This window comes from Poecilia reticulata, linkage group LG4, assembly GCF_000633615.1.
Source record: "Poecilia reticulata strain Guanapo linkage group LG4, Guppy_female_1.0+MT, whole genome shotgun sequence".
NCBI classification, from domain to species: Eukaryota; Metazoa; Chordata; class Actinopteri; order Cyprinodontiformes; family Poeciliidae; genus Poecilia; species Poecilia reticulata.
This window is the reverse complement of record NC_024334.1, coordinates 17867076-17879313: the sequence shown is the minus strand read 5'-3', so window position 1 is coordinate 17879313 and position 12238 is coordinate 17867076. Positions and strand designations below refer to the sequence as shown.

General features: G+C 44.0%; 2 protein-coding genes across 3 annotated transcripts in view; one reads left to right on the top strand and one right to left on the bottom strand.

The window, feature by feature from the left end:
* Positions 1–4850, top strand: part of slc9a7 (solute carrier family 9 member 7) — a 34181-nt gene extending 29331 nt beyond the window's left edge. For both annotated transcript variants that reach the window (XM_017304369.1, XM_008407620.2), the window contains one exon: positions 1146–4850. In XM_017304369.1, the coding sequence (XP_017159858.1) occupies positions 1146–1409 (264 nt within the window). In that variant the 3' untranslated portion in view covers positions 1410–4850. The remainder of the gene's footprint in view (positions 1–1145) is intronic.
* A 2123-nt stretch (positions 4851–6973) lies between these two features.
* Positions 6974–11617, bottom strand: chst7 (carbohydrate (N-acetylglucosamine 6-O) sulfotransferase 7). The gene is made up of 2 exons (XM_008407621.2): positions 10289–11617; positions 6974–7906 (listed from the first exon to the last, which is right to left on the bottom strand). The coding sequence occupies exon 1, from the start codon at positions 11593–11595 to the stop codon at positions 10324–10326; it is 1272 nt and encodes a 423-aa protein (XP_008405843.1). The 5' UTR covers positions 11596–11617; the 3' UTR covers positions 6974–7906; positions 10289–10323.
* Positions 11618–12238: the final 621 nt, after the last annotated feature.

The following is a 12238-nucleotide window of genomic DNA, read 5'->3' as shown; positions in this document are numbered from 1 at the left end:
TGTGACGACCTGAATTCAGACCTTAATCTTTACAACTGGGCCACGAAATTTACAGTTTCCTGTTCTAAAAAAAACCCCACCCCAGCTACTTTGTTGACATTTACTGCTCGAACGGGACTAAATTCAGGATTTGTTTGGGCCTGTTTTGGGCCAGATGTTAATGCTCTTTGTGCTCACGTGATTGCTGCAGCAGCAGCAGCAGGAGGAGGAGGGGTGTGTGCACGATCAGGGAAGGCTGTGTGTTTCTACTTTAATTTGGAGGGAGCTTCTGTTAAACTATTTAAGAGCACAACCGATTTCAGTGGATTAATTTCCAAATGCTTCTTCTCTCCCCTTAAAAATAGTTTCCCAGTAACACGTAGTTATGTAATTTTTTGTTGTTGTTGTCGTATCCAGTGAGCTGAAAAATCCTTTCATTGACTTGGCATTGACTCCTTTCCACCCCCGGTGGACATGGGGTGGCTATTGAATTCCAGCTTCCCGATCAGTCCGGGTTGTTCAGCTGTTTGTCGTTCAATCAGAACGAAACATGTGTTTTCTTTTGGATCTGGGGCATTTGTGAGTCATCTTTGTGCCTGTTACACTGGGCATATGTCTGATTCAAGGCAGCCTGTGGTTTCCTGTTTTTATCTTAGCGCACTAGTTGCTGCTGTAGTGGCTACCAAATGAAAGTCCCTCTCACAACTCATCTGAAAAAACCCTCTCTATCTCTAGTTAACTAACATCTCTAGCTATCTCAAGCTGATTAACATGTTGTTAATTAACTAACATATCTCTAGTTTACTAACTGGCTAATGGACATATCTCTAGTAGCTAACTGACGTAGCTCTAGCTAACTAACAAATCTCCAGCTATCTGCAGCTAACTATCATATCTCTATCTATAGCCAACTAACATCTCTATCTGTCGCTCTATTGATTTATAAAGACTTGGCTTCTGCCTTTTTGTTGGTTTGTAAAATAGGGTTTTATTTTGTTTTCTTCTTTTTTTCTTTTTGCAATGGTGTGTATTTACCAAAATAAAGCTAATCTGAAATGAAAGCTCCTCTCAGATGGCTGTAATCCAGTTTCCCTCGTGAGTATTTATACTGTTGATGTCCATTCATCTGTTCACACCTCATGTTTCACTCTGGGTTCTGATTTCAGAACCACGAACAGCTAAGGGATCCCGACACTGACTTGATCCACAACGACTCCGACCTGACCTTCACATTTGGCGACACCGCCATCACCGCCAACGGGGCGTCCGCCAGCAGGGCGGACGCCGCCGGGGGGTTGGGCTGGAGCACAAATGGAAAGAGGAGCGGCAGCACGTCAGAGGAGGCCCTGGAGCGGGAGCTGGACTCCCGCGAGCAGGAGCTGCTGAGCCGAGGCACACGCCTGGTTTTCCCCATGGAGGATCACATCTGACCTCCCCGCCTCGTCCGAGCCAGCCGCTCTCCCTGGCCTGACCCTCACCCGCACCATCTTGCCATCAGTTCTCTCCACTTTCACATGGGCAGAGTGCCCAGCGCTTCAGAGATGAGACGGATCTGAGATATGGGATCTGACAGGAGGGGAAGGGTTCATCGTGACCTGTGGCTCCATCAAAGCCAGGGGAGCAGAGCTCCAGGAGCATTTTATCCTCATTAGATAAGAAGTTTATTCCAAAGAAGACACAATGCCCCTGTGGTGTTGAGGGAAAAGAAGAAGAAGAAAAAATCTTGCTGCTGCTGCTTTACAGACTGTGTTCTCTACAGAAGAGGATTAAAAACTTTTTTGACAGAAAATGGAAACAATGTCAGCCCATACAAGACTATCTGCATGTTCAACACTTTGTAGTTGTGCTGGAGGAGAAAATGGGGCTCATGGTGGGATGTGAGCAGTGTGTCTTCATAGTTCAGAAACCACATAAAAAGACTTTGACTAAAGAGTTTTTTGGTAAAAATCTACCTGAAGACATTTACTGCTAAAACCACAGTTTCTGGTTATCTTGTGAAACATCTACTGCTGAGGACGTAAAGGGACCGTGAAGGTGTTTCCAACTCAGTCATGATTCAATACAAGCATCTTAATACCTATAGAGCTGGGCTTTGTTTCTCATTGGTTGAACTGTTCATTGAAGGCCTATTGCATTTACAGATGGTATGTGAACAACTTGTCATTCAGTTGACTTGGATCATCTTCTGTGTTAAACTGTATCTCATGACACAACTTAGAAACCCTGACATCTTTAAATTCCATTAAGGAATAAAAAAAAGGGCATGAGGATTTATCTAACATGATTAAAGACCAGCTTACACAGTGAAGTAAAGAGCTGGTCGCTGTAGCATTCCATCTCAGCATCGTCTTTTGAATGTTTCAAGCACTTATCACAGCTGCAAAACGTTTGACAAAGTGCGTAAATCTTTACAAGGTGGATATTAGAATTTTAAAGTGTTGGAATATTTATATTTTATAACAAGTGAAATGAATTATTCCAGTTTGCTAACTTAACAGTGTTTTAATGGGATACCATTTCCACTACTGCAGTATGAATATCACTATAAATACTTTTTTCTTTTTTTACTTTAGCGGCTCACTATAAGGCCAAAATTTTGTTGTGAAAAATGCCATCAAAATTAAGTAGTGCCCAACAGAGGTTGGCTTAGATTGTCCTTAAAACATTGACACTTCAGATTTATCAGAATAATATTTTTTTTCTTTTTTTACTTCTTTTTTATTGATGCGGCTTATTTTAGCTTATAGGCCAAGGAAGAGCTAGCTCAGGTAGCTTAGACAGCATCTTTAAGGCTTCATAATTAGCATGTAGGTAGTTTGTTACAGCTGAAAAAATAAAGTGTTAAGCAGGGGTAGCTTCTAGAGACGCATGTGTACAGGTTTCACACAGAGTAAAAATGTGTTTAGAAAAGGAAGGAAATTTTACTGCACGTTTACCCTCGCATCCCAGCTTATTTAACATGAAAACCCATAATAAAATCAGAACACATTTCCATCTATATAAACACAAATATTTTGAAGTAAAAAAAACATTTAGAAATCATATTCTTGATTATTGTTATTTTTTTAATTATTATCTTTAGAGATGGGCTGTATGTTTCATCTTGAGGATTTTTTGTTATTTTGGCCTCTGGAGGATTATGCATCAGAAAAATTATTGTTCAAAGTAAACATTAGTAGCATTTCCTCTCTAGTAAATAATTCCCAATCACTTTACACTTAGATTGGATTATTGCTATGACAGGACAGAACCCAGTTAGCGATCTCCCTTTCCCGCTGTACACACACTTGGGAAAGTGTGTGTACAGCCTTGGAAAAGGGGGTTTGTGGTGTTGAAAGTGTAAAATAAATCTTGTGTATCTATCAATTGGAAATTGACGACAGTACATAGTCAAACAGTCAATTTCTAATTTCATAATTAATTGTATAATCTATACTAATACATAGATTTCACCACGAATATTGATTTATTCTTTTTTTTTTAGGCTGACTTATTAAAGATGTAAATTTTATTAAACGGAATCTCAAACTGTTTTCGGTGGTCATCACAATGAGCTCAGCTCAATGCAATCGAATTATGATGCTAGTAGCATCAAAATTCGATCGCAATGAAATTTGGCACAACAGTGGCCGAGTCGTTCCTCCGCTCTTACATCATTGGTCCAATTTCAATGAGATAAAGGACGTAAACAGGATAACGGCATATAATTACTCGTTTTTAGAACTAAGAAATTTCATCTCAAAGATTCTTAGTATATTAATATAGGATCAGTTGAGGTTTCTGCTGGTTTGCTACCGGCGAAAACTTCCCATTTGCACATTTTCCTTCTGAAGATGGTGTATAAAACTCCTGCCCCCCCCCCAAAAAAAAACAAAACACGAGCAGTGATTTGTGTTAAAGCACTCTTGGCTCTTTATAGCCTGTGGAGGAGCCTGAGGACAGACGTTTGTTTTCACTTTTACACATATAACTGAGCTGCTTCCTTTTTTTTTTTTGTTGGTTTGTTTTTGTATTCACCACACAGCCCTGTCTAGCCCTTTAAATCCACCTTTCCACCAACACCAAGTAGCTGCTGCATTTATGCATGAGTACACGGGGGCAGGTGTGAAAGGCATGACTGTTGGAGTTGAATACAAGGCCTTTTACACCGGGGGACAGTCTCAAAGCAAGTTTTACGGCTCGCCAGAGACGTCCGGGAGGAAATGAATCTGGTGGAGTAAGCTGTTGCCAGGTTGTGCACAGAGCAGGCCTTTTAAACCGAGCTGCTGCAAGAAGAAGTGCTGCGAAGCAGAAATAATCTCAGCCCTTCACAGTCTAGTGATTATACACGACTGTGAAAACTTGTACAATTTTAAACAATCACCTGTTCATAGCTACTAAACACAGCTAACGCTTATACTCTGGAAAAAAGTGGGATGAAAACCTTGCAAATTAACTTGTGTGCATAAAATGAAAACAGACAACGGAGATGTTTTCGCTTCGTGATGAAAACGTCCCTTTCGGTCTTTCCTTTATTTGAAGACAATTCACAGAACAGGAACTTGCATGGATTGAGACATGATGTAGTGTTGTCCCCGCAAAAGACAAGAGGGAGTACTTAACAGACAAGCAAACCCAAGAGAGTCACACAGTACGGCAAGCAGAGGACACTTGTTGGACTCTTTGCTAATATTTCATGTGCACTTTTCGCCCTCCGCACTGCTGTGCTGTCAGTTGTCCTGTCGGCTATATTTAAACCCTCTCTGCACCTGAGAAATATGAGATGTAGCCAAAGTGTCAATATGTGCACCTGTCGTTTCCAGCGGTGGCTGGTGACAGGTTCTGTGTGCCGTGGTCTGCATGTCAACATGTTAATAAAAATCTTGAAGTTCTGGGTTCCCCAGTGGTGTGCTCCACTTAACTCGGAAAGCCTTTTAAAGAAAGGGTCTGAAGCTGCAGTGTGTAACTTTGTTTTTACATATTTGTTTGTCAGTATGATAGAAGGCAGAAAATCTGTGAAAAGATCCATCTGCTCCACTTCCTAGCTGAGCTAAGATTGCTAGTTGAAGAAACGTAGCTCCTCCCGACCAAAAGCGGCCAATCAGAGCTAGGAGGAGGGTCTTAACGCTGTCGATCAATACTGCTAAATGTGCTAATGGTGAAGAAAGGACTTACTGTTACAGAAAAACCACATGAGATTGATTGACGGCGCTAAGGCCCACCTCCTCGTTCTGATTGGTTATTCCTAGTTAGCACTGGAAGAAGGTGGAGGAGCTCGATCTATTCACAGATTATCTGTCTCATATACCATACTGTCACGACATGGTGACAGTTTCAATAAATATGTAAAAAAAAAAAAAAAGAAAAAAAGATAAATAAATTACACACTGCAGCTTTAATAAAATCCACCATATTGGTGCTGAAATGTGATCTTCCTCACTAACTCACCTTGAGTTTAGACATTGTAATTCCTAACAAATAAATACATCAGTCACATACTAGAATGTTAAGTTATAATGATATCATAATAATAACAAATGACAACCAAATTTGTTGTAAATGTTTTTAGTGATGACTGTAATGGCCCTAAAATAATGGCCTTAACCCGGCACCTAATGCTTACTTTATGAACTAATACGTCAATATATACATACATATACAATGCTTTGCAAAAGTATTCATGAATCAAGCCTGTAAAAAGAAAAAAAAAGATTGCTGTGATCATATGGGAGCAACACTGCAGAGGCAGAATCATTTCTTGAGTGGGGACAGACGGGGAAGCTGGTCATTGATGTGGAGATGGATAGAGCTAAAACAAGGTAATAATGGAAGAAAACCTGTTTTTCTTGCATGAATATGACCTTAAAAAGCTGCAGTCGATTGGTTTTTAGATCAAATCGTATCAAAAAGGCACGTCTAAATCAAGACAATGCAGATTTTCAAGACTTGAAAATCTGCATTGGCAGATATTCTTTGTCTAAATCTGACTGAGAATGTCAGCTTTTTCGCAGAGGATGGGAAAATTTCAGTCAATCAGATGGGCGAAGTTGGTAGAGGCGTACCACAAAAGACTTGCAGACAATTTGCACTGAAAGGTGCTTCTATAAAGTATTGACTCAGAGTGGCTGATTACATCTGGATGGCAGAGGATTAAGAGAACAGTAGTGAACAAACATTAAGGTACTCGCTATTGGGAAGTTGTTGGCGACGGTTGGGTGTGCTGCGTCAGAGGGGGCGCCAAAATTACACCATAAAGAATATTTAACCAGCATTTTCTGTATTTAACAGCTATTATCATTTCAGGTTCGAGTCCTGCTCCGCCCGTCTTGGTTGCTGTGTCTTTGGGCGAGACACTTCACCCACCTTGCCTGCCCGTGGTGGTCAGAGGGCCCGGTTGGGGCCAGCACATTATAGCCTCGCCTCTGTCAGACGAGGCAACGGTAGCTACAACCCAGTAGCCTGCCACCATCAGCGTGCGAATGAATGGGTGAATAACTGAATGTAGTGTGAAAGCACTACTGAATGTACAAGTGTTATAAAGTGCTATACAAGTACAATCTGTTTACCATTTGCTGCTCAGACACAAACATGTCATTTTTTGGCCTACATTCAGAAAGCTAACCCAGCCCTCACCATCCCCAGAGTGAAACACGGTGGTGGCTGCATCATGTGATGGAAATGATTGGACAGGAAGGCTGGCCAAAGTTGATTTGAATGTAGATTTCTTTGTTTTTTTTTTAAAAAAAAGAACATAATTCTTCACAGTTATGCACAACTTTGCGTTGGGTCTGCTAAAAAAAAAAAGAAAAATCCCAACAAAGAACGTTTGATTACTTTTGCAAAGCATTATACATGATGATCAGCTGTGGCTGGCTGCTATTGAAGAATGTCCCATTTATGAGTCACGTGTTTTGTGACTTTGCATTAAATTATCATAATTAACAAAATCATGCAAAGTTGGCACTTTTAATGGACTTTCAATGCAATTTTTAGAGCAACTTTGCATTAAAAGTGTCATTATTTACAGAATGACACTTCATGACAACATTCATGTCCGTCTTATGCACACCCCTTCAAATAAAGTGTTACCACAACAGCCGTGGGCCGTTGTGGATTAAAGGAAACGAAGAGGTCCACCACTCAGAGGACAGAAGCAGGACTTCAGGAATTCTACGGCTGATCAGAAAATTTCACACCCACGTGAGAGATTTGTCAAAGAGGCTCTTGCAGCTGTCCGGATTCCTGAGAGGGCCCAGGGGCGGAACAATAGCTCCTCAGTGAGAGGGGTTTTTGGGCTTCCCCTTCCCACCCCAGAAAAATACTGTAGTTTCTTCTTTCAGCACTGTTAGTGAGCCAGTCTCTGTTTAACATCACTAAGTCGGTAATGCTGGGGGTTGCTGCCGTGCTTAGTCACAGGCCGGATGGATAAGTCGCTCCAGTAAGGCCGAACTTAACGCTGCCACCCTGGATCCATGTCCCGAGAAAGACCCCCCATCTCAGGTTTTTTTATGGCCCCGGTTTGAACAGGATTTGAGGAGGGATTAGTGCTTCTAAAAAGGACAGAGGTCGGTCAGAGTAACGGCAGCACAAACCAGCCCCCGTCTCTTGTTTTTTCCCTCCCCAACTCCTCCACATCTCCACGGGACCCTGCTGGTGTCAAACAGGCAGCGTCGTGAGAAAATAAGCTTCCTTCTCCTCGTTTCAAATCCAACTGAGTCCGATTGGCAGCGCTTTCTCTCTCTTTTCTCCTCCCCCCCCCATTTATCCCCTACACACACACCTCCTCCTCCTCGTCTTTTCAGTATCACCATTTCTCCAGGTCATCGACCCAGCTCGGGTGAGGATAAAAACAACCCAAGAGGCACGCTTGAGAGGTCCTAGCGGACTGCATTCCTTCAGCCTGTTTTGTTATTCCACCTTCTGCCCTTCAGCCTTGATTAGGAGGACCCTGCAGGAGGGGAGAAACAGAGAAGTTAAATATTTAAGTCATGCTACTGCTGCACAGTGAATCAGAGGCATTCGAGTGGCGCAAAGAAAGTGGGTAGGTGCGAACGCGATGCATAGGGGCGCCACGCTAAAAGGGGCGTCATACGTCGGTATACCTTATTTCTAGGTTTCTGTTGAAAACCTGCTTGGAAGTGCATATATAGAGTATCTGTGTAGACCTCAGTACGGACACCGGGACCCCGCTCTCCGGCTTGTTGGCCTCACGGCGGTGAAGGACCTCACTTTGTACGAGCTGCTGGTGACAGCGTGGTTGTAACCCCGCTGGGAGCTTCTACCCCCCCCGTCGCAAACCGCCACAAACAATGGCTCTCTTCTTGACAGCACAGTGACTCACTGCCAGCTCCCTCCAGCTAACCATGAGGGGACCGGGCTATGCCAGGGACACAACAACGAGCCCTCTGTGGAGCAGCAGAGCTGCTGGTCGGAGATATTTCTGATGGTCTCACTTTGAAGGCTCCCGTTATTCACTTACTCTACTCTCTTAGAAATGGTTGTAAATTTACAGTGGAATTCCAGCAGTAATATACTGTTATTCCAAAATATGGTAGGATATTGTCAATTTGATGTCTTCTTCTGTTGTCACAATCAAGACTGACGACTGCCATCAATCAAGACTTTGATCTATGCGATCAAAGCTAAGCCAAAATGTTTTTGTCTCTATAAATAATAATTATAATATAATTATAATAAATAATGACATTGGCTGCCTCTTTTATTCTTCATTAGTACGTCATGTTGGCAACTGAAGCCTGTTATGATGACTTCAGCACATTTCTTCTGACAGGTTGGCAGAAGAAATCCTCTCCAAAATGTTTCTATAAGCTGACTAATTTCTATAATGCCTAATGTCTGAGTTGTGTTCATGGTAATTATTTCTGACATTTTTATGCTTTATGTTGTAGGTGGTGAAAAATACAAAAAAAGGGTTGAGAAACACAGGTATAGATACTGTGAAAAAAAAACGGTAAACTACTGGCAGCTACAGACGCCAGAAGTATCTACCGTACTGGCATTGACGGTAATCTGCTGTCAGGATTAATTACGGTACAGCCACTGTGCATTTACAGTAAACTTCTGGCATCTATAGCTGCCAGTATTTGACTAAATTTACAAGATTATTTCTTAGTGTAGTTGTATATGAGAAAATGATTCATGGTTTCTAAAGGTTGTTTTTTTTGTCAAAAAAAGAGAATTCACACAGCATGATACCACCGCCGCCATGTTTCACCATAGGGGTGATGTGTTCTGGGTGTTAATCAGTGTTACTTTCCCATCACAGAAAGCGTGAAAAGAAAAGTTTTTGTCCCATCTGATCAGAACACCTTATGGGTTTCCTCTCAACCCAACGTGTTGGGTTGAGAGGGTAACCATTAGTGATGCAAGATAACCATTAGTGATGCAAGGTGGAGGCCAAATCTCCACCTTGCATCACTAATGGTTATCCAGCTAATGGATTCTTTCACCTGATTTGTGGAGAATCTGCAGCTCATCCAGAGTTACCATAAGAAGCCTCTTCAACGCTTCCTGTCCTGTCCGGTCTGATTTAAGCTGAGACTAAATTACACATAAATACGGTCTTATTTAGTAATTTTGGCAAAGGCGGTGTATACAGAATTTGTATTACTAAAACAATTTCAAAAGAATTGCGTATCATTTTCCTGTCACTTAACTTTCCACTCCTTTGTGTCAGAAAATCCTTAAGAAAATATACTGAATTTGTGGTTGCAACAGATCAAAAACGTAGAAAAGTACAATACTATGTAACAAGGCATTGTCATTCATTAGCCAGGACCGGCTAGTAACTAAAAGCTAAAGCCTGATCTGATCAGTAAAACTGTAACACAGTAAGATATTTTTTATCTATAACGTTAAAACAACAGGGATCAAAGTGCAAATTACCAAACTGATATCGCGGGTTTTATGACTTGAGATTGATAAAAAGATCAAGTGGATCTCTGTCTAGCTCTTCGTTTTGGGCGGCTCAGACTCCGTCCCTCATTGGATACAAGAACAATTCGATATGGCTTTTAAATGTTCACACAGCCATTGTGTGAATCAGTGTTCGTCCCCTTTTCTGTGATCAAAACGAGCGAACGTGTGTTTTTCTGGGGCTCTGGTTTCAGTCAAGTGAAGGTCATGAGTTTTAACCCAGCAGCAAGCACTTACCCACTTCCTGTGCTGATGGAAACGTAAATATAACGCAAGGTAGAGAGAGAGAGAGAGAGAGAGAGAGAGAGAGAGAGAGAGAGAGAGAGAGACCGCACTGCTGTTTCTCTCACTGAGATAAAATCTCAATCTTTGCATTGTTTTTGCACGCTCTTACCCTCCGCCCCCGACACACACGCTGCTTTCCGATCCTCATGTGGTTTTCTCCACCACGCTGTTCCTCTCGTAGCCCAGCTGCCTCATCACTTCGCTGCAGTAGGCCTCCACCTGGCCGATCTGCTCCACGTTCAGCCGCTCCCGCCATGCGTAGATCGCCTCCTTCGCGTCCCTGGACGATATGAGGAAGGGCTTGTCCGACGAGTAGCCCTGGCCGTGCGTCATGTTCAGCGCGAACCTCTCCAGCGCCGGGAAGCTGGAGAGGTTGGAGAAGCGAAAGAGCCGCTGCAGCTCCTCCATGGGGCGCAGCACCAGGTCCTCGTAGCGAAGGCGCAGGTAGTTCCTCCTCATCCACGGCGGAGCGCTCATCACCAGCATCATGTCGCTCAGCCAGTTGTCGCAGATCAGCTCCATGGCGCTCGCCACGTAGCTCTCCGCCCGGTTCATCCTGTTGCTGGGCACCAGCAGCCGCTTGTACTTGTCGGTTTGCTTCTTGCTGCGCAGCACCTGGATGCTCTCCTTCACCAGGGCCTGCTTGGACTTGAGCCGCGAGTTGTGCACGGCCCGCGGGTCCCTGAAGAGCTGGATGATCTGCAGGTTGATCGCCGGGTCTCTCATCAGCGGGACCAGGGTGCTCAGGTCCAGAACGCGCACCCCCTTGATCACCATCACCGGGTACTTCTTGCACTCCCTCTCCAGCTCCCGCAGGTCCCGCTTCTGGCACTTGGCGCACTGGTCCTCCCTCACCAGCCCGATTTCGTGGCGCCGGTGCGCGTCGCACAGCGGCTCCGAGCAGATCACCTTGTTCATCTTCCAGCCGAAGATGAACGCCGTGGTGATGTTCTGCGAGCCGGCGTAAAGTTTGAGGACGGAGAAGTCGCAGCGGTACAGGGAGTTCATCATGTCGCGCACCGCGCCCTGCAGGCTGCCGGCGTCGCCGGGGTACAGCGTCTGCCAGATGTGCCACATGGGCTCGTACAGGTAGAAAACGTCCGGGTGCTGGTTGAACAGCTCCCCCAGAAACGACGAGCCGGTCCTCCAGGTGGCGTGCAGGTAGATGTGCGTCCGGGACTGGCTCTTGTTCGTCGGCGCCGGGTTCTCCGCCGCGTCGCTGCCGTTTGCTTTGAAACCGTTATCCCAGAGGAGAGCCACCGTGTTCTCCAGGTCGGGGCATCTGGGCTGTTGCTGCGGCAATTTGGCATTCCGGGCGGATTTATCCCCGTTATCTAACACGTAGGGGATAAGCAGAAGTAAGCCTGAATATGCCAAAATCAAAACTAAGTACTTCTTGTGGAGCCTCCTCTTCATTTCCTTACGCCGAGATGGGGGACTGGAAGCTTGTTTTCACAAGAGTCTGCGGCGCAGCGGTCTGTGGAGCGCCCCGGACGCTACTGTAAAGTTATTCCTCTGTGTGTTAGTGCGGGTGTGCATCATTTGTCATCCGGCGAGGCAGAGCGGCGCCTTGCCCCCACCGGGAGGCGGTCCGACATTGGAGAACAGACCCGTTCCGTGTTGTTGTTATTTTCGTCCGGAAATTTCGCGCATGCGCACAACGCTGGAGGGCAAAAAGAATGTTCTTTTACATAGAGGCGCTGCCGAGGTAGAGTAGTTCTGCTAGTAAAAAGGAACCTGGAGATGTAGGTATTGTTATTTATTTTTAGTACAATTCACCACAGCAGAGGGAAAAATAATGCAGAAAAGCCTTTGAAGAATAGCTAAAAACCACTCATAATCTTCTTTTTTCTCGCTCTCAGTGTCGGCTAGGAAGGCTACACGCAGACTCGTTGCCCACAGCAACTGACAACCACTAATGCTAGAAATCAACACACAAGACAGGCAAGATGGATACTTTTCATAAATTGTTTCAGGTGGAGATTTCCATGGCAAGTTTATATCCTACATGGAAAATGTAAAAACAATTTATTTTTTTGCTCTTTTTTTTGTTGCTTTA